The 23,596-nt window shown below is 35.8% G+C and overlaps 1 protein-coding gene across 5 annotated transcripts in view; it reads left to right on the forward strand.

The window, feature by feature from the left end:
- Positions 1–23,596, forward strand: part of ANO4 (anoctamin 4) — a 172,170-nt gene that overhangs the window by 73,622 nt on the left and 74,952 nt on the right. For all 5 annotated transcript variants that reach the window (XM_031600390.2, XM_090140352.1, XM_090140342.1 and 2 more), the window contains exons 3-4: positions 2,586–2,722; positions 8,535–8,693. In XM_031600390.2, the coding sequence (XP_031456250.1) occupies positions 2,586–2,722; positions 8,535–8,693 (296 nt within the window). The remainder of the gene's footprint in view (positions 1–2,585; positions 2,723–8,534; positions 8,694–23,596) is intronic.

The raw sequence follows: 23,596 nt of genomic DNA on the forward strand, positions 1-23,596 counted from the left end.
AGATACACATCTCTCATAATCCTCTGAGAGCTTCCCTATTTGATTATATTTATGGATTCGTTTTTCTCACAATTGTTTTCAGACTATGCTAAGGTGTTGATCATATACATTTTGGAGGTGCATTTCTGGATTTCACTTCAGTGAAGTTTGAAATCATTCCAAATGTTTTTTTTTTTTGTTCCAGCAGTTCTTTATGTTTAGTATTCTTCTCATTTGAACATTTGTGCATAAACTGGTGGTGATCTACATCTAGATTATTATCTTATGAGGTAGAGTATCCAACTCCAAAATTGCTAAACTTGAGGATTAGTATGTTATCCTAAAGACATTTAATCTGGCACAAAATTTCCTGTTGTACTTCCTAAATGCAGAATACACTCATAAAAGCATTAGAAATTCTGAATTTCAATTAAAAATTATGGTGTTCATGTTGGTTCATTAGGTTTGTATGTAGTGTGGATTATTTGGATGTGTGTACCTTTCTGTTGCTGCTGAAATTATTAGTGGCCTCATAAGCTAAAGTACTGTGATGTAAAATACAAGGTGTGTTGTCAACATTGTCCTTATTGTGTGTGTGCAAATGAAGAATTCATGAAGCTTTCAATAGGGTCTTTTTTTTTTTTTAATCTACCCATAGTTGTAATAACAGACTTTAGATACTATACAAGGCAAGTGCAAAAGGGCAGCAATGCTCACAATGGACAGTAAAATAATAATATATATAAACTGTAGCATAGATGCATGTCCAAGACATGAAGAAATCTTTCCCTGGCTTGGGATAGTAAAGAACAGGTAATCTACAGAGTCTGTTGCATTGGAGATTTAAAGAAAAAACAATCTCTTAAACTAGGTCATAGACCACTGAAGAAGGGAAGGGTGGAAAGGAGGTCACATAGCACTTATGATGGCTGGGGAACAGTTGATGTCCTTTAATTTCTGGCAGCTATTCGCTCTCTCCACAGTGGAAGAATGTGTTTTTACACCTACAGCCAGGAGTTAAAAATGGAGTAAAGTTGCCATTAGCAATTAGAGATTTTTGTCTGTTACCTGTTAATATAAATGCACATCAACAGTAATGACAACTGTCACCTACTTAGGGGAACAGCAGAGAAGCAAAAGGGCTGGGGGTACACTGTACAACAGAAGAATGTGTCCAAAAAGTCAGTCAGATTAGCAAAACAATGAGGAATGGTGGACTAGACAAATTTCTGCCATGAATGAGACAGGGGAAGAGGCTCAGCAGCTGCCTTTTTCCAAGAAAACTGCTGTCATAATTCTGGGTTTTGCCTATGAAATATGAGGCTGGAGAGGTGAATGAAACCTCTGCGCAGCTGAGGCTTGATCCTCAACACAGGTATCTTTCTTCTTCCCACATGCAGCTCTTCACCATCCTTTCAGCCAAGATCTGCAGCTTTGGAGTGCAGTGATAGACCCGGCTGGCTGCAGCCTACCTGCCCCATGTCTGCCATTGTCATGTCTTCTGTCCAGCAGCCCCTCAGTCTGTGAAGCCAATGGCCTTTATGTGGTGCTGTAGAAGTGCAAAGCCACTCTGCCCACAGCTTCCCATTGTCTTCTGACTCTAACTTTGAGTACAATGCCAGCATTTAAAGCATTCAAAGTCTTCCACAGCTTTTATTTTAATTACTACAAAATTATCATGACACAACATTGCATAAAAGTTGGAAGAAATTAAACTCAGTTACTCAAGTTGTTGTATTCAGTCACACATGGTGTGAGCTGACTGCTCCAGGGGGACTCCCCATTGGATTATCAGGGCAGGGTCCCATAGCTAAGGCCTACCCCACCACTCAAGTGGGAGCAGAGCAGCCAGGAGCTTTGGGACAACTGCAACCCCATGCTTTGGGCACCAATCTGGAGATGGGCTGAGGCCAGGCCGGGACTTTAATCTGCAGATTGGGGATCAAGATTAGGCCCAGTGAGGGGCATCAGTGTCAGACATGGACCTGGGGTGAGCAAGCAGGGCTACCCTAAGCACTGTCTGGGGTCTCTCTCCGTGTACACCAGTGTCTGACAGGCCCCCAAAACAGGGGAATGTGGTCCTTGATTTTTATTTAACTGGGTTTAATGTAGCATGACTGAAGGCTGGGCAGTCAGTAGATCTGAATGTGTTAGCGTTATATATGTCAAAAGATGCTAAATTTTGTGAAAGTTATGATTAGCCCAGATTCATATAATCGGTGTCTTTCAAGTAGCAGTACTTCAAGATCTTCTGTCACAGGTCTGTACAATTTCTAACTTGATATTTTGTGCAGTAGTTCAAAAGTACCTTCCTCATTGAAAGCAACTTTTTGTGGCTGTGATAAAGAAAGCAATCCTTTAAGCCACTTATCCCAAGAGAATCCAAGGAAATGGCTAACAAATGTTTTATTGTGACAGATGATTACTTATTTAAGATCAGAGAGATATTACAATATCCTAAATCTTCACCACTGCTCATCAGGAGATTTTAAACTTAACATCATAGATACACCAGAACTAAAAAGCAGGATAACTGATAATGTGTTACACTCATCTTCATTTGGCTCGAATGTATTTGAACATATGTTTTTATCTTTGTTTTTTAGTAGCTAAGGATGTCAACATTTTTTTTGATGAGCTAGAAGGTGTGAACAGCCCTTCCAAAGATGATGATTCCCTGCTTCACCATGGTAACTTGACCAGTACTTCTGATGATGCCAGCAGGTTGGAAGTGGTGGGAGAGGTAAGAACACAGAAAATTATTAAAATAACGTCCGCTATAAAAAGGGAATAAATGTGATTTCATTCAAAATCTCATTTTCTACAAACAAGATTTGCCTTATATTAATCCATCTGGAGTATGAATGAAGGAGGAGCACTTATAAATCTCATGAAAGGTACTAGGTGTCAAATAAACAACAATTTCCAATCAACTAAAGAGCAGAACAGACTTGATGCGTAATGTTGATTCATAGAACATACCAATGAGGAATCATTGTTCAGCACAGAGTCCCTTTTAAATTATGTCGTAATACAGGCAAAGCACTGTGGGCTCAAGCATGAAAATTTGGCCTTTCTGTGTCTGTTGAACAGAAGGGAATGTGATATCCTTTAACTGTTCTAACTGCCTATGAATGCTATGCCTACCTCGGGGTGTGAGGAGACCATGGACTCATCCCTGGCTCTAAGACCTCCTTTTGCCTGCTTAGGGGGTGTGACAACATCCTATTTATTTCCATGGAAACTACAACTGATACAGAGAGCACAATAAGACTATTTGATGGAGCAATTTTTCTTGTACTAGAAATTCAGCCCACAGAGAGCTACGCTCCTAGAATGTTTAGACAGATAATTAGAGTGACAAAATTCATTCCATCAGAGATGTGTTTGACCTTGCTCAGAATTTCATCTTCCCCTTCCCTCATTGCTCTTTCACAGCCTCCCCTACAACCTACAAAGGGCCCTCTTCACCTGCTTGAATTATAATACAGTAACCTGACATTGTATTTATGTGTAGCTTTTTGTGGTCGTGTATCATGTAGTCTTTAACTAAAGGGCAGGGTTGAAAGGCAAACAACTTTTGCATATTAAAGAGGAAAAGTGAGCAAAAAATGATTGGAAAGAGAAGTGATGAGAGAGAACAATATATGCTGCTGTTAATTTAACAGCAAAACCTTTTTTCACCTGTTCGATGTATACTTTTTTGGTTTTTTAAGGGGAAAGGGGAAATGTCTGAAAACTTTCCTAGTTGACTAGGTTTGTTTATTTATTTATTCTATAACTATAACTGAGAAAAATAGCTGAATATGTCAATTATATGTATAAGAGAAAAAAAAAAAAAAAAGAGGAATGTCTTAGCCTACTAAAAAAAAAAAAAAAAAAGAGAGAGAGTAAGGAAGAAAAGTTTTGAAGTCCATGGAGTCCCCAGATTTCCAAAAGGAAATTGTACATTTTTCAGATGTTCTTATTTCAATCCATGAAAATGAATGTATAATCCAAAAACCTTAGAGAAAAAAAAAAAAAAGAACACAAAGTTTTCTTATCAGTTTGCTTAGCTGACAAGTTGGAATACTGCTTGCTTCAGTTGTCTGTTGCTCATGCTTAACCAGAAAATCCCTTCAAGAGTTTATGGATAAAGCTTTATCAACAGTACCATCAAAGATGTAGAGCTAGATAAGGATTCAGCATGCCCTTTGGCTAAAGATGTGTCATTATTTTGTTTTGTTTCATTCAGACAGAGATGAGGTCTGAGCAAACTAAAAATCATGTTTTTCTTTGTGCATTGATCAGAGAACAGTAGGTACTAGGTGTACAGTTACAAATCTAAATCTTGGGACATACTGTGACTAGAATTTTGAAACTTTGTTATGATTGAAGCTTCATTTTCTGAGAATTAGAATTGCAACAGAAAGAAGGAGAAAATGGTTTAAGATCTACACTTCAGTTCTACATCTATTCTGCCTTTCCTTCTATAGAGTATTAAATTAGCCTTCTGTGTTCAAGGAAGTTGGAATGATGAAACTGGCAAAAAAATTGATTTCTACTTAAAATAACGTATATATTCTTGAGATTCCAGCTGATATAAGTAGTTTTGAAATTAAAACTGTAAAAGTCACCCATACACTCTTCACTTTAAACTCAAATTCTAACGATATTTGGGTTTAGTGTTACTGACATTGTGCAGAATAGTGTTTGTTTTAACAATCTTTTGTATAAATTGGAACTTCCACTATTATGGCAGAAAAAAAGTTATTCATATTGCACATAAGAACTCTGATGTTCTTTATGGCACCTCTGATACTCTGTGCAGTTTCAGCTTAATTTTCTTGTATTTAACTCAGTACATGTTAACTACATTTTTTTTCCCATCAAATTCCTGTCTTCCTCAGTGACCAGGATCTAGAACAACACTATCTAAGCTTTCACAGAAAACTACAAATCTGTTCCTTTTTAACTTTTAGGCACTTTGTTTTGCAGCCCACATAATTTCATTACTAGAAAAAGCTCCATATAATTAAATATATGGTGTCAAAATGAATATACTGACTAGCGTAGATAAATGGAAAAATACACTGGCATCCTACGCAAAACTGTAATTTAAGGGGTCAAAATGGCATTATGAAAAAGAACTTACTCTCCCATACAGGAAATTCTCTCCTTCTTTGATCAGAACTGTATTCTAAAAGATGGGTGCTGCTGGATTCTTTTTCCACACAGGTTATCACAAGTATTAGCCATCTCTCCCAGTTGGTAATTTTTATGCAGTGGACTGTAATTTCAAGTAGCCACAAACAGCAGGAAAAGGTGATCTCCTCAAAATTCTATGATCGTATGTTTATTGAGCATTCATATTGATAATAACTAAGTACCAAAGGAAGCAGGAATGGAGACAAAATCTAATCTGTCCTTAAATTAGTGAACGCTGGGATCCATTCTGGTTTATTTTTTCAGAAGACTTGCAGATAAAAGTTTGAATTCCCTTGATTTTCCTATCGGCACTTTTGATTATGAAGTTCCATTTAAAGTCTCTATGGTTGGTAGGGTTTCAAATTATCTGATTTGAAGTAATGAGATACTTAGGATAAGTTCTTAGGCAAAAGTCCTCCTAACATGTATATGTATATGAGTCATATGCCTATGAATGTTGATGGCTGCCATTGAGGGTCTAAGGATAAGAAAACTGGTGTATTCTTTGGAAAAGAATTCCCAGTTACACAACTTTAGATAGCCAGAAATGCTAAGTTTATTGCTAAAATGAAGTATTTTCCATTCTGCCAGTTTCTTCTGGTATCCTTTTTCAGACAAAGGAATGGAGATTTGACATACCTATCTAGACAACTTTTCCACCAAAAACTGCAGTAAAACTTAGTACTAGATTTATGTTTGTTTTTTGTGGTTTTTTTTTAAAAGGAAAAGTGAATTTTGAAGTCATGACAGATTGAAAGGAGAGGCAATGTCTGGAAAGCATGAATACCAAGGTGGCAGAAAAGTCTCTGTCTGGAATAGTGCAAATCTAGAATGCTGAGGCTGGTGCAAAAAGCCCTGCAGCTGCTGTTTCCTGACACTGACAAGATAATTTGAGTGTCTCCATATCATGTAAGACATTTACACCCTCAGAGTTCTTGTAACAAGTTTGGTCTATAAATCCTCCTTACAGGGTATAACAGGGAGACAGTAAGTGTACCTTCTTAGAGCCCATACCAGTCTACTAGAGTTTATCACTCTGAATTTCTCATACAGAATTTCTAAAATGAAAACTACTTCCACGTGGCGATGTTGTCAAAGCTACCCTTCTGGAAGAAAAATGACAATACTGGAGTTGGGATGGTTTCACAGGTCAGAGAGAAAGTAATTGTCTCAGGCAGTCATATTTATTGAGAAATAAGTCCTACAGGATAAATAACTTATCTAAATCTCTTAGGCATCCCTTAACATAAGTTTCTACATGCACTGATGAGTGAGTGTAGGCTAAATGAATTTTCTTCAGAGAAAAGTGAAACATAGGAAGCCAGAGGGCAAATCTGTTTTTCCAATGGATTCACTGTCCCTTGTGGAGAAAGATACATTCCTTGTGTTGAAGTCTGAGCTAGTCTGTATTACCATTTTAGTTCCAATCAGGAGTGTAAATTTGAAGTGAATCTCTCAATAGGCCCTACTTATGCTTTGGATTGCACTGTGGAGCAGTCCCAGATTTCAAACCTGGATCTTTCCTGGATGCAAATAAATTGAGAGAGAGATATACTTGAGCTGATATCAGCTAGAGAGTCTCTGGAACAACACTGGAGTGGGCCCAAAGTAAACCCTCAATCCTACACGGTGTGTACAGCAGGCCCTCAGCACAGATTGTTCTCTACTCTACGGATACATCCCCATTGCACTTCTTCATATGCTAAAATACACACGGTGTCTATAGGACGTGCAGAACTGGAAGAACAGCAGGAGGCTTAGAAACCAGAGCAGAACCACTAAGCTGGCCCGCTGCTTCTGAATCTTCTGCTGCATTGTTCTTTTATTTATATGCTCTGCTTGGTTTTTCATGTCTTCTCAACATCGTTTATAGGAAAAAAAAATGACTGTGTTTCCTGAGCTGTTTTCATTTTTAATATGCTGTGAAAAATACTTCTGATATCATGATATTATCATTTGTCAGCATTATATGCAGTATAGATATAAATGGTTTATTACTGTTATTTCCTTAGGGCTTATGTCTTTTTTCTTGCCTTCATTTTCACCTTAAGGAACAGCTCCCACTATATCAAGCCTGTATTAAGCTGTGTCAGGAGTCAGGCAGGCACTGCAGTGAAGGAATCTTAGAAGATTTCTCCTTTCTTCTTTTAGTAAACTGGGTGTACCAAGAGGATGGTACATTTAGGATGCTTTCATTGTTTTTTCCATTTAAAGAAAATGCTGACTGAGAATCAGGTAGTAAGTTTACATTTAACAACTTGAATTGGATCTTTTCTTTTCTTTTCTTTTCTTTTCTTTTCTTTTCTTTTCTTTTCTTTTCTTTTCTTTTCTTTTCTTTTCTTTCTTTTTTTTTTTTTTTTGTAAGAATCAATTGGCCTATCAGTATTATTAACACTTTTTTTTGTAACTGAAGTTAAAAAAGCAGTTCTAATTGAAAGTATACTGAAAATTCCCTACTTCTCCTATAAGTGAAAGGCAGTTTAATTTTTTTTCCTGGGGATTAGATCATATATTACAGAGCAAATTTAATCCTTAGGCAGAATTTGTGCTATGTGGAAGTAGTGTTTAGTTGTGAGGAGAAGCTTCAGAGGACTTCATCTCGTGAATTTCTAAAACAGACCAGCAGTTTGCCTCTTGGATCTCATTAGAAGGACCCACTTGACCTCTTGTTAACAACGTTTTCTTTCTCTCTGAGCAAAAATTTGAACAGGCACATTCTTTGATGGAAATAATCAAGAAATAGTACTTACTGCTTTTATGTATCACTAGACCAAACACTGGAAATTATGTTCAAATAAATCTAGTGGATTGCCTCAGCTTTTCCATAAGCCAAGAACATTCTGAGTTATGAGTGAGGAAGGCACAAGACTGTGTCCTGTGAAGCAAAGGTACTACTGTAATCACAAAGCAAGGAGAAACTTCACACCAAATATAATGTTTCTCTGTACAGTTTATGTTCAAGCCATTCATAATTCTTCTCAGGTGTACTTAGACATTCCACTATACTAAGTTCTTTTATATTCAGTTTTTACTTACACTATTTTCTGCTCTTTTTTTAATGTAAAACGTTATTCACAATTTTCTAGAGGGTAGTGGGAAAGTTGACTTGCATTCTCTGTTCTCTCCTATCTCATATCTATATGGCCAAACATCTACCAAAGAAGACCTCCTGGTTTTGAAATGGGGAAATTTGTACTTCTTTCAGACAACCTCAGGGGCACTGTATGTAAAGTACATGAAAACTTGGATGTCTTGTTACAATTCCTTATCTTTCCTATTGAGTATTACTGAAAACTTGATGTAAACGCTGATGCAACAACTACCAAAGCAAATTAGCATTACTGAATTGTTTGAATTTCTCTTTACAGGAAGTACCTGATAAAAACAAAGCCAATGGACTGTATTTTAGAGATGGAAAATGTCGGATTGACTACATCCTTGTTTACAGAAAATCCAATCCACAGACAGAAAAGAGGGAAGTATTTGAAAGAAATATCAGGGCAGAAGGAATTCAAATGGAAAAAGAGGTAAAGGAGTTTCCCTGGGAAAAAAAATAATAATAAAAAAAAAGGCTTTAAACTTTTAAATCTGTGCAGAATGTGAATTGTGTTTACCCTGAAACCCCTTTGCTCTGTTGTAGTAGTGGAAAAATGCTTTTAAGCATGGCTAAATATAGACTACTTATTGCCAAAGCAGCAGGAAAGCATAGCCTAAAGGAAAATCAGCCACATGGATTGAAGTCCAAAACAGGCCATTAGAGTCATCTTTTTCAATCTTATGTACAAGTAGGCCATAGAATTTCATCCTCTGAGTTGTGCAAATAGAGAAAACAAATGCTGGTTTTGGATGGCCTAAATTCTACTCAGTGCAGTGCTCACTTCTGCACGTACATTTCTTACGTGTTCCACTCTTTGATGAGGATCTTCGTACTTGTTTCAGAGACCTATCAAGATCCCTGCCTTCCTGTTCTTGTCAGCTAAGGTGTAGGGTCTTAGGAGATATTTTGGTAGTTTGAAAACTGACTACAATCTCCTTTGCAGTCCAAATCATAAACATTAAAATAATTGAAAAGCGCGTATGAATTTCCTATGTCAATGTTATTTTTAACACAATGTCCTAAAACAGTGAATCGTTTATGGACAGGAGTGTAAAATGAATGTAAACTGCTTAAAAATGTATTAATAAGATATGCAAAATTTTTTGCCTAGGTCTTTTTTTTTTCTTAAACCTAAATACATTCTACTGAGCATACTTAAATGGGACTTAAGTCTTATTTCCATGCAGGATAGGTATACTGAATACTTACTTTTACTAGAAATTGATCAACTTACACTTGTGTTGATATGCATTGTTGGCCTGCCACTGATGCAAATGGTATGGGAATTTTCAGGTTACAGACATTTGTAAACTGTTTAAATGCTGTACATTATCTCCCCTTCTGACACCGAAAGTTTGGTACATGTGTAGATATTTTGCCTGTGTGCTTAAAAGGCATTCTTCTTTGCAGAACACTGGAATAAGGAATGGAAGCTGTTTCTCTCCACTGTAATTAAAATGTTTCTTTTTGTTACATTTTTTATAGTGAACCTGGTACTGATAGATATTAAGTTATGTCACTGATTACGTCAGAGAGTTGCCCTAAATTATTCCTTCAGATAATCTGGAAGGTACCATCTTTGGTACTGAAGTTGTTGCTGGGTGTCTTAAATGACAGCCTTTGTTTCTTTGTTATATATGCTTCCCATAAAAATACCAATGGTTGAGAGTTGCAAAACAAGATCTGAGAACATGGGAATGCTGCTGTGGTTGTACAGCTTCATATCTTAGAACAGTGCCCTGCCTCCACCAGGAGAGACATTGAAAATATCTCTGAAGTTTGGGAAGTGTAGAAAATGAATGTGAAATAAATTCTCCATGTTGCTACATCTGACAGTTTTGAACTAATCTTGATATATTGTGATTTTTTTCAGTTCTTGCCTTTTACTATGGTGAAAGTTATGAAATCCCTTTATATTTTAGGTATTATGAAATTTGCAGCATTCTACACAAAGAACTTTTTCAACTTTATGATTTAAGTGCTTACGATAGACTTTCCTTGTGCCTTTCATTTATTTGAAGTTTCCTGCTTGGGCTGCATGAATACTGTGCCCATTTGATTATTCATTTCAGTTTCTATTATGCTACTGACATGCAGTTTGATTTCTTATTAATCTCATCTGGCCTTGGTGTGACTTCTTGCTGGCATCAGTAATTGTACATTTTCTAAACTAAGAGTGATCCATATGAGGCTGTGCTACATCACTCAGGATAATGTTTTTAAAATCTAGGATACCAGTCTTTTAAAACTTATGACTCTGACCTAAAATGAAACCCTAGCATGTATATTTTATGATCATTTGAGTTTCTAAATTGAATTATAATCCTGAAAGAAATAAGTGCATTCTTGGTACACCCTCTCTTCCTTCTTGCAGAGTAACTGTGCTGCATAACACTTAGATTTTAGCTGTGTGGTGTGATTGGTTAATGCCTGGATTATTTCCCATGATTTTCTACTTCTCCTTTTTGGTGAGACTGCTAATTGTGCAGTGTTTCAGTTCTGGAATATTTTAACAGTAGATGTCTTTTCTAATTGTTGTTCATATTAGATATATTGTTTCCACTGGAAAACTTTGCTCACAGATAAAATGAGAGGATTGTTTGTCTCTATGACCAGAGAATGTATACAGAAACAACAGGTTGTTACTGCTGGACTGAAAGAAAAATTTTTACATTCTGTGAATTTGTGTGGTGGTAGGTTCTTTCCTCTTTGGCTACTGGCAGTCCATATATTGACATTTGATTATGTTAGTCCTGCTTTCAGTTTGCAATCAGAGACGGGAAACTTACAGACCTCTTCACAATGCAGTTTTGAAGCCGTGTTCCTCAGAAACACTGCAGTAAAAGAATAATGCATTGCAGTGACTAGCTGACAAGCATAACACAGCAAAATACCCAGGAAATGGTGGGTGCAGGGAGATAAATGTTTACTTAACTTCATGGAATGAAAAAGTGAATCTGAAATGAATTAATTCATGTTGAGATAACTCGAGGCACAACGTCAGAATCATGTAGCTGGGAAAGGTCTGAATAGATATGTTTCTGACTGTAGAAAATTATTATAACATTTTACCAGTATTACTCAACAAATTCACATTCAGATTCTTCAGCTATATCACACCATTCTCCAATGCAAGTTATGGTGGTTTTTGTGCTTTGTGTAACCAGTATTAAAGAACAAGGGGATTTCTGGCCAAGGAACCCATCACTGAACTAATAAAGATGTAGAAAACAGAGGTCTAAGAGTGAATGGATAACCTAAGAGAGCAGCATATTTCATTTTCTGACACTTCTCCCTGCTTTTCAATGGTTATTCTATCTGTTAGTGTTTCACAAGAGAGGTAAATAAATATGATATCCTGGCTCTGGGATTCTTGATGACCACAGTGTTTAAATTTTTTAAGACTCTTTGAAATAGACTTGTGTATTGAGTAAAATGAAGAATCAATCTTCAAAGGAAGCAAGTTCTCATTAGAGTTGAGGTATCAATAACCCTGTTTCCAGACATAGATGCTTTCTCTAAACATTACATAGGACCAATGCCTTACAGAGGTGACTGGCAGTGGTTAACTGGAGGTATGATATGAATGTTTACATTCTGAGTGTGTGGTTCATACTCATCCAAATCTTGAATAGCGCTAAGATCAGCCCATTGACTCCAAGAAAAATATATATTCATCACTTTCATATAAAGAGAAAATGCAGATTGTATCTATCATTCTAAATGCAGTGTTCATCCCTCTGAGATAGTAAAAACCCAGCATTTTTCTGGAAACTTTATCATTTCAAGAGAAAATGAAGACTAAGAACTGGCCGCATGGCATTTTTCACAGGTATAAAGATTTATAAATACAATGCAAATCAAGGAGGAGGTAGCGAGCTGCTAGAAAGAAATCTGTATAAAATTGGATTTCTAATTCTTAAAAGAAAATCATCTTAGGTTTAAGTAAGTACTGTACATACGAAAGGATGTTGATGTTGGGTAGAAAACAGCTGTACAGGAATAGACCGCTTTTAATTTGAGCTTGGCATGTTTTTGTGTGTTGTGTTGTTTGTTTTTAATTTTGCTTGTTATGACTGTACTAAACTACTCATACAGTGCTATGAAAAGTACTAAATATGTTTTGCTTCACATTTTGTCTCAGATGTTTAATTTATAAATTGGAAATTGATTTGATACAAACTTTATTTGAAAAAACGTTAGGCATATCTGTAGAAACTGATAGGTAGAAATTTAGAAAGAGAAACTATTAAGTAGTGAAAGAAACATTCAGGCCCTATATTTTATATACTTTACATATTTTTGTATACTAATTTTTCCATATAGAAGTAATGAATTGCTTTAAAGCATTCCTTTCTGACCTAACAAGCAAGTCTCCTGATGGTTACTGAATGTTTCAGAAACTAGTTTAAGATATTTCATGGAAGGCAGTCTGTCCTTTTGGGCTGCTGTTTCCACATCAGTCATTGCATATCCCAGCTGTAAGATGTTAGGTTAGCGTGCTGGTGCATTTTTCAGGAATAATTCAAACTGTATGTTTTTTCTGTTGCATGCCTGGTTAAAAATTTAAACATTGTCACTACAAGTGTCAATCTGTCACCAGTGTGTCCCAAATTGCATTTGCTCCCTGCCTCAAGCAGTAGTTGACATTTTTGGGGCAACACCTGGCTGATATGAAGCTGGTGTATACAATAGGTGTCCTCTAAAGAAATAAAGAAAGATGAGAAGGGGAAAGAAAAGCTCAGTGTAAGCTTCACTCTTGTTATAAGTATCTACTATCAGGCATATTCTTAACCAGAAACTTAAGAATACTAGTTAATTAAGAAACTACTTTTCCAGTAGTTGATATAATGGAATTACTGAATAATATTATTGCATGGCTTTCAGGTTTGGAGGAGATGTGCATTAGTTCATGTTGAAGTAGTATGAGATCTATAAAGCAGTTTCTCTTGATGTGGCTGTACCTTTGTGCTAATGGAACAGGACTTTAGGGGTTCAAACCATGTATTCAGTAAGAGGCATATATTTAGTAGCAACTTGGAGCCTGATTTAGAATGATGAATGTTGAGAGAAATTACAGATGACAGAAAGAGCACACAATATAATATCTCCATGACTCTTGACTCGTCCCTGAGCGTAAAACCAAAATAGACTTATGACTATGTCAAAGTGAGGTAGAAGTTAGAAATAGTGAGTAGGGAAAAAAAAAACAACAAGATCTTCAAGGACTGAAACTTCAAATATAGTTAATGCTCAAAAAGTGATGATGCAAATATGAGATGTTATAATCAACAGCTGTTCTTCTTGAGTATAGTCAAATATTAACATCTTTCATTCTGGCAGATATGACATCTACTACTTTTTTTTTCCCTTGTTTTTCTTAGTACTGCAGAGCCAAAACAATTATATCAAACTGCTCTGCTTTTTTTCTGGTTTGTGTGCCATCACTGCAATTGTTCACAAGAGTCCTGTTATGTAAATGTTGCTGCTGACTGTGGTTCATGAGCAGAAAAGAACTAGGCTGACTTCCAGCCCTCAAGTGGCATTTGCAGAACTCAGTTAGGAGAGGTGTTTTATAAAGTTAGCTTATGTAATTTGTCTCTCTGAGGAGCTGTATGCATAAAAAATCACTGCCTTCTGAGTGACTATAAGTTTCTATTTCAGCTTTGATTTCAGTACATTCATTTATTGAAAAGACAAAACTTTGTAAGTAATTTATTGCCGCTGTGGATATTAACTTAATCAAGGAGTACGGTTTATAACAGATTGCTCAGCCAGTGTCCAGGTTACTACCTGAAGCTTGCCAGGGTAGTTTATAGGATAGTCAGGAGCAGGGTGCAGGTCAGGAAAATAGCTCAACTAGATAATCCTTTTTCTAATTGTCATTTTCCTTTTGTCTTCAAATCCCTTCCTTCAAGTTGAGTTTACTTTCCACATGCCAAAACCCCCTACCTACTAGAGAAGAGGGTGGCTAGGAGAAGTTTCCACCACCAAAACTGTGTTGATTGTTCTCTGAGCCTTTCTCTGAGTGGCAGATATCTGTGTGCATGCCTGCTGTAACATATGTCCAGTGCACACCCTGCCACTAGGAAGCACCAGGATAGCTGTGTGTGTGATGATGGTCCATAATGCACAGGCACAGTAGGTCAGGCTACATGGAGGATTTTACTTATGGCTATCAGGATTCCCTTTAGGACAAACTATATTGCTCTCTAGCTAGAAAAAAAATTATAGGTTGCTGACAATGAGTATTTTAATTCTGACAGTGTTCACATATTCCTTTTCTGTTCTATAATAATGTGTGATTTCTTTAATTGCAGTGGGTCAGACTGCTGGCTGTCACCTTATCATTTAAGTCAACAGCTCAGTGACAGTTTTTGTGAGCTGAGGGATCTTCCTTCTACATATTAATGCATTTTCAATTATATGGTTTTGTATGTATTACAGATTACACATTCCTTCTTTTCTTACTGATTGAATTTTAAAACATACTCAAGAATATTCTCAAGAGGAGATAAAATTCCCATTATATTCCCTTTTTTAATAATGATGGAGGACCCTAATTCTTCTAATTACCTGAAATTGTCAAAAAAAAAAAAAAATCTGCTCGGACACAAACACATGTGCACTCATGTATATGCAAAGTGAAAAAAAGGATAGCCAGTATCTATCTCAAGGTAATGAAAAACACTATGTAAATGTCCCAGTCCCTTGACATAAGGGAGAGAGCTACAATGAGTAAAACAGTAAGATGTGAATAAGAGTGACATGAATTTTCCCATTTCAATAACTGGCATTTGGACAAAACTAGGACTTGGATATTAGTCACTACCGTAAGTAATATCAAGCATTCTGTAGCTTTCATGAGCTCCATGTAAGTTATTTCAGTCTCTCACTTTCCTGATGCTATTACTCAGTATGCAAATAACTACAACTAATGAACTTAAAGTACAAATTACTCAGCCTGCAAGAGATGCAGTTTCACAAACAGCATAATATCCCATCATTTGCAGGTACAGTTTGTTATTTAATGTTTAAGCACTGTGTCTGATTGCATCCACAAATCATGGATGGAGACATCAAAGTGACAGAAACTATGCCTGCAAAAAGAGAAACAAGCTGAAATGCAAGCCCATCACATGTATTATGAGTGAAGTGCTTCCAGCTATTTAATTTGAACATAGGACTGTTCGTCTCATCCAAGTTCAGCCAGAAGAGGTTATAAACAGACTGATCTCCCAAAGATTTATTGTTACTTAATGATCTAATGCAAATAGCCAGAGGAGACTTTTTTTCAGCAGCTTTCTACAGAAAAACATATAGGTATGAATAAACAGCTATCCTTTTGCAGGGTGTGCTCTGTATCCAAAAAAAAATCTTGTTGATAAAATTTATCTTGCTGATAAAATCTTGTTTCAGTTTCAGACACTGTGTCCACTATACAGCACAGGGACAATTTTACATACAAAGGTAAGGAGATGCATGGAAATCTGGATCAAGAGAGTCCAAACTCAAAAATAAATAAACAGTTTTTTAAAATAACCTTTTTGATTGACTGAAGGAGCCCATAAATAAGTATGGTTTTGAGTTGACAAATTCCAACCTTTTACAGGGTGGTGTAAAGCTGATAGACTAAGAAATCCGGTGTAACTGTTGCTGAAAAATTGATTTAGATTTGAAAAAATTATGGCTCTTGCATGGAGTGCAAAGGTAAAACAGAAACTTTGTAAATAACTGAAGAAGGATAAAAAGGCCGGTGAGACACTTCACCCTCAAAAATGCTGAGTAGGATTTTTTTATCAAAGAGTTTCTTGCCATCAATCTTCACAAATCAAAATGTCAAAAATCTTCTGAAGGACACTGGGCTCAAGGGAAAAAAACAAATAGGAGATAGATTTAAAAGCACAGTGAATGTTTCATACTAGATGTCCCCTACATGTCAAAAGTCACCTTTCCTTTTACAGTAATTGCTCTTAAACTGCAATTATTTTTGAGATGTTTTTTGTCTGCCAATGGCATCAGGATCAAGTTTAATCCAGAAGGCTACTATCACTTGATGTACAGTGAGAGTTTTTGTTGCCCGAAGGTGACATGACTGGATTTCTACAGCAGTCCCTTGCTGAACTGGTTTTGTGAGAAGAAATCTAGAGCTGTCCGTAGGGAACAGGAAGACACAGTATATAGAAATGCCAACGTATGTCTTAGGTTCTCATTTTGTATTGATGTTTTTGGGGCTTAACGTGACTTGTAAGGATTGCAATGTATTTAATGCATTACACTTCTGATCCAATTGTGATGATTTGCATCTGCAATATCCTCTTGGTTAGGGATTATTTGGGTCTTCTCCTGCAGCACAAAGCTGTGTGGGGCTGCACTCCTTGCAGGCAGTTCCAGGAGAGATTCCATGACTACTTGCTTTCTTTGCTGTCCAGGTTAGCTCATCCATGCAGTGAGTGGAGCATTGGTGCTGTGTGTCCTGGATTAAATGTATTTTAATTGTGGTAGCGGCCTCACAAATAGAACTAGACCAACTATCTCAGAGCTCAGACTTTATTGAAAAAGATGTTTTGGTTTATGACTCTCTGGACTCAAATTAAATCCAACATTATTCATTGCATACATACATACTTGTTTCTTGCCATTTCAGACTGGTAATGAAGTGATGTTGGAAATGTAGTTTAATAAAGCTTGACCTGAGAAGATATTGTTCCTGAGGTAGCCACATTGGCTGAAACCTCTGTCAGCCAATTAGTCATGTCTCTGTGTTTAAAGTCTTATCTAATTCACAAAGCTCTCCTTCATCCACAAAAAACTTTTCTACTTTTACATGAGAGCTTTTGAGAGAAACTCCAAAAGTGCCTGGTGGGCGAAACAGTTTAGAGATCTGTTTCTTTTATCTTGGACATTCTCATGGTATAGCACTTTTCATAGGTACAGCCTGTTTTTTGCTGTTAATGGCCTCAGATAGATATTTATTTTTACAAGTAGGATTGACACCCTGTTCTGAAGTCTCAATTGCCAAGCATGAATATAAGAACACTGAGCTTACTTTTTTAACAACCATCTCTCACACCTGTTTAAAATTCAAAACTTTGCAAAAAAAGAACCTCCACAATGAAAATGAAGGCAGAAGAAGAAAATGGAGACATGTAAATGTGGAAACTATAACTTTACATTATTATTTCAATTTAGTTGCCACTATAGGCTAGTAATAAAGATATAATAATATAGGATTTTTACACTCATATAATTCTATACGTAAGAAGTAGAAATATATTAGTTTTTTTATATCTTTCTGTGTCTCAGAAGTAACATACCTGTCACTCAGTATACACCATTTCCTTATGTAGAAAATTTAAGGATATGAATTTAGATATTGACAGGTTTTAAAATGAATTTTAAATGACTGGAAAATCATCTCCTATAGTAAGTTTGTAAAACTCATCCATCTAACTTTAGTTTTTTGGTTTTTTTTTTTTTTACATTTCTAGCTTAATTCTTTCAGTTTCAGAAGTAGTCATTATTTTTTGAAAGCAGCAAGTTTATTTGCTTGGCTTGTAGTAGCTAAATTCTAATTAATATATTTTTCTTCACTATTAGCATTCTTCTCTTTTGTTCTTCTTTTTGTGTATGTGTGTGTGAGGAAAATAACATGAGAAATTTTTAATCAGTCTAATATAATCTCTTTTATTCAGGCCATTCCCTTTAAAATGTCCATTTAAATGAGACACAATGGACCCTAATAGCATTTCTGTTATTCTACTAAGCATTCAAATCTGATTTTCTTAATTACAAAATATCAATAAAAATACAGTTTTGTAATGAATTGTTTATTTATTAAAAAAAAAAAAAAAAGACTCTAAAGAGGTTATCCACTTTGAGGAGAAAGCTATTCAGGCATGTTTACATGCATTGCTTTTTCTGATTTGTTTGTAATGTGGGTATATAAGACTGTTTTGAATATAGATTTTAATTTGATGGTCTGGTGAAGATTTAGGATTTGAAGTTATTTTTCTGGAGTAAACAGATTTGACCTGAGAGCCCTATCATCAAGTAACACCAAACATTTTCCAATAAAGGACTCTGTTCATTATTTTGACCAGGAAGTGAAAAGCAGTAGAAAGTTTTTCCCTTTCTTGCAATCCTGATTGTTAAGAAGAAATATATAAAAATTTCCTTGGAGACTGGTAGAATCATATGGAAGATATTTATATTTATTTTTTCATAATATTGAATATTTGTCAACCAGCTCAAAACTAAATGTTCTCTCTCCAGAGGTTTTTCTTAGGATCGTATTGTTCATCACATCTCTTTGTTTGGAATTTTTACTTCTCCTGGACACAAGCTAAAGAAATTGATATTTCTTTGCAGCAATTTGGTATAATATGATGCTGGTAAGACAGCCACACTGCAAAGATTTTCTGTTAGTCATAAAGTTGAGTAACAACCAGCAAATTTTCTATCCAATGCTACCTTCATAAATGGTCATTAATATAGGTTAGGCTCAGCAAAAAGTTTTAGAGGAAGAAAGAGGAAAATATTTTTAAAATATGAAAAATTTTCATGAAAACATTTTCAAAATTAAGTTTGTGATATTGAAGTGCCATGCTCATTGATAAGAAATGCTTAATTTTACAAAAGATTAAACACGAAGAAAAAGAAAAAATAGACAACACAATGTTTTAAATGCCTACATAGTCCAGAAAGATTCCAAAACTTGTTATTTTGTGTGGACTATGATTTTTGAAATTACGCTGAAATTTTTCAAGTGTTTACCTATACATTTTTTGAAACCTTGTTGAATTTGTTTCATTTTCATATAAGTTATTCAGTTTTGTGTTCAAACATAATGTAGTTCTCTCAAATGGCATCACAGGTGATCACTGAAAAGTAGGACTGTGTACCTAGCAAATGGATTTGTTTACTGATTTTGTTGTTAATTCTTGTAATAGATTACCTATTTAATATAAAAGAAAACCAGATTTTGTAAACCCCTTACTAAGAATCCTGATGCAGAAAAGGATTGACAGAAGCCTTTGTAGTTACGTTTACTCTGCAAGCATTTTATTTCTCATGACTACTGGAAAGTGCAGTTAAATAAGTAGTCTGGGATATGGTGCTAGACCCACAATTTGGTGCAGATCTCATCGGGTTGAACATGGAAGTGTATGAGTTTTTATCCTCCCATATTCAGAGATTTCAAGTTGCCCTGTGGATGCCCCATCCCTGGTTATATGGGACTCTGGGCAACTTGATTTGGTGAGAGGCAGCACTGCCCACAGCAGAGGGTTGGAACCAAAGGAGCTTAAGGCCACTTCCAACCCAAGCCATTCTGTGATTATCACACATCCTAAAAATTTGCAATGGAAGCATAAAGCATATGTTTCAGGCTTTTATGAATACTTAGAATTTGGATTTTTTAAAAAGTGCATATGCACTGAAAAACATTCTTGTTAATGATATAAGTAGAGTCTCAGAGCATTGTCAGCAAGCTACTACCAAGATGCAGAAGCACAGACACTGTGTTACTCTTGAGTCCCCAGCCTCTTGTAAATTGAATTGTTCTAAGTGTTTTTAATGGTAAATGTAATTCTAATGCTATTAACCTCTTGATTTTTGTAATTCTAATACTTAATTTTGGTCTTGAAGGCAGCAGAAACTGAAGATCTCTGAAATTCATTTTAATTGTAAGTAAAATAATACCGTATTCCATACTAAGTACTGCATACAAATAATGTTCAAAATATCCTAAAATTATCTCTAAAGGAAATGGGATGTTTTGATAAACATGCGCTTTAAGTTCTGTTTTTTGCCTGAACTATCTTTATTTTTTATCAATAATTCTTTATTGCCTTATTAAATTTAGACTGATGAATGAAAAAAAAAAAAAAAAAGAAAGAAAGAAAAAGAAAAGAAAAGGTAGATGGATGAAAGTTTAATTTTTCCTGAGTCGGGAACCATTTCTTCACTGCTGCCTTCTTGCCAGAAATTATTACATTAATGTTCACACAGAAGCATGATGTAAGGCTTTTATCCCAAACTTAACACTGTCACATTCCTTCCAGTCAACCCCATCTCCTGAAAATCCCAGTCCAATATAAGATGGGATCTCTGGACCCATATTAGTTGCATGTATTTCTTTTGGAAAGGTGATATACTTTGGTCTTTTTACATTCACCTGAGGTTATTGTAAACATTAAAAAAAATCTAATGTGCTAAGAAGTCCTATTTTAGCAAAAGATTATGCACTAGAACTAAAACAGAAAATACATCAAACGCCATTTCTATATCACAACACTTAAAGGTCTTTCTGCTTTAGTCACAATCTCAGCCACACTAGGGGAACTAAGGAATTCTTGACTGTTCTACTCCCACTTCATGACTCCCAACAACAGCTTTTCCTGTGGAGTACTTTCAGCTTGCTTCACGTCCCAGCCTTTTCTCCAAGGTTTCCCTCTTTCAAACATGCCCACAACTCTTCCAGATCCTGTTTCCTAGCAGGAATGCAAGGACTATACCACATATACCAGTGATATCTCAGTCCTCATCCTTGATCTTTGTTGTTCTGATGCTCACTTCTGAAATTTGAGTTTCCCTTGCCAGTGTAGCCTCTACTTATTAACTCAGCCATAACAAAATTGTTGAGCTTCGCAGCTTTTTGTAGCAGCTAGATCCAAGAAGTAGTTGTGGTGAGCACAGAACTACTCTTTCTGATCTGTGGGTTTTAAAAGGAAAAAAATGTTACCACTATTTTCTCTGTGAATTGTCCCCCCCACACACGTCTTTTTTTTTTCCCCTTCTTTTTTTCCTACTACTTGCTTCATGCTATATTCATGTTTCTGAGTTTATTGTCTCTTAAGTTGAAACATTATTTCCAGGATCTTGTATTATCACATCTTCCAGGGTAGAGTGAAGATAAACAATGCCAAATAAGAGAGGTTTGATCTTACAATGTTTTAAAAACTGCATGATCCTCTGGCAAATTGTAATACAGGAGACAGGGGAGTGCCCACAGCAGCAAGGGCAGGACAGATAGATATTGCCAATAGTATTTCCAACTATTCCTTAGGATCAGAGAATTATACAGTATCCTGAGTAGGAAGGGACCCATAAGTATCATGAAGTCACAGAACCACTCAAAAATCAGACTGTATGTCTGAGAGCATTTTCCAGACAGTCCTTGAATGCCACCAGTTTGGGGATGTGACCACTGCCCTGCCCTGGGGAGCTTGTTCCAGTGCCTCACCCCCTTCTAGTCATTACATTTTTCTTCTGCTCAAGTAAGCCACCTTCTAGTGAAGAATCTTTTCCTGAAAACCTCCCTTGCCACATCACTCTAATGTTTTCGTATTATGCAGCTTGATTTATTTTTTATTCTTTGCTATATCTGACCTAAGTGTCATTTGATACGATTTAATCCAGTTATTTCTAACCTTATTCAGAAGGTTATTCAGAGCAATTCATTCCCTTCCTAGTCACATCTGCCTATTTTAAAAATGATACCGTTAGCAATTTCTTCTTTATTTTGAATTATCCCAGCTCTTCACATTTTTTCCTCTAGTCTAGTTGCCCAAAACTCATGATCATTTTTATTGTTCTGCTCTGATCTTTCTTTAATTGATCCATATTGGCAGTTCATGGAATTTTATGTTTATTTTATACATGGTTCCTTCAATTCAAAGGTTAAGATTACTTCCATTTGCCTTCTCATATTGAAATTTTTAAAAATACAGATGTCTGTCATTTCTTATGCTTCAGAGGCTACATTTGGTAAAGTTCTGAGTCAGCAATACCTCCTTCATACATCTGTTAGACTTATGGTGCAGTTAGAGGGCTAATGGCAGGACAAGTACCCTTCTATGATTGTATGAGGGAATCTGCAGAGAGAAAAGTGACACTGGCTGACAGAAAGGAGACAGGCCTTAAGACAGAGAGATGGGATCCTGCAGGAGAAAACAATTTTATCAGTGGGAGAAATTTCTCAGGTATATATGTGTAAAGGTGGAAAGAGAGCTCTTTTAGAATATCATGCTGTAAGTATTGGGGTTTGGTTTTTTCCTTTCCTCTTTGAAAAGCAACATGGTAATTGTAGACAGTACTGCAATGAGATTATTGGAGGGAAGACATTAAGCAGTTTTGTTGCTGAGATAATAGCACACCCTTCAGTAGCTACTAGCAAGAACATAGATAAGTATGTGCCATATAATTTTAATACCATTTATTTCCTAGCCAATTCACTGCTATGTTCTCATATTTGAAAGAGATCTTGCCCGAGTGTATATGTGTTTGTACAGAAATAAATGTGATGTCTCTATAAAGTTACATGAAATGATTCAAAACACAACATTCCTTCATTACTTCTACTGCACATATTAGAATTTCTATATTTTAAATATCAGGAAGTATAGCTGGTGGAGTATGAATAATTTTAATTCCTTAGGTGGTGATATTTTGAAAAAATATTCTGTAGTTTGGATGATTTCTAATGTCTAGTACTGTAGCTCTAATGGAATTTTTCCCCAGTTTTAAAATATCTTTTCTAGTATTCCTTGGGGCCGGCCTGTTTTGTTCTTAAGCACATTCTTCTCACAAATGTTTGAATTATAATTTATAGAACCCTGACTATATGAGCCATATTAAATTTTTTCAGAGATCTTATCTAATGGAATTGTAATTTTCCAGCCAAGAAAACTTTGTTATAGAAGAAAAGTTCTAATTATAGTGCTTTTATGAAGGATATAGAAAGAATGGGATTATTAAGTGAAGTGGGATTTTGTCTTATTTTTCTTTTTAATTTGCATTTTTACTATTTCCCACACAAGAGAATAAAATTGATTGCTGTAAGCTTACCAAATGCATTAGTTTCATAGGTACAATACGTGAGAATTTCAATTCCACTCCGAAGTTTTATACTGAATAGAAGTATCTGAATAGTGCTGCAGAGCTAGAAAATGCTCTGATGACTTCTGTTCCACATTTGGAATGTGAAGGCTCTGCTGCAGCCCTTAGTGACTCAGCCCCTCTATGGAAAGGGAGCAAAACAAAAGGTTCCAGAATCCTTTACAGTGTTAGTTCTCTCAATAGATAACAAAGATGTTTGCAGTTTCCTAAGCTGAACAATCTGCCTTTTGCTAGATGAGGACTCTTAAGCAGAATGAGCATTTCTTAATCTATGGTAAAAGATGTTACTATATATTAAGTGAAGTTCTTCGTTACAGTGGTTACCATGGAGCAAGTGAATTTGGAGGGGAGAATCTTTGTCAGTGTTATGTGCTGCACAAGACCTTATTTTTGTCAAGTTATAGGAACCTCAAATTTCAGTATCATTCAGCA

The sequence above is a fragment of the Phasianus colchicus genome, chromosome 1 (genome assembly GCF_987193195.1).
Source record: "Phasianus colchicus chromosome 1, bPhaCol1.hap1.1, whole genome shotgun sequence".
Classification (NCBI taxonomy): Eukaryota; Metazoa; Chordata; class Aves; order Galliformes; family Phasianidae; genus Phasianus; species Phasianus colchicus.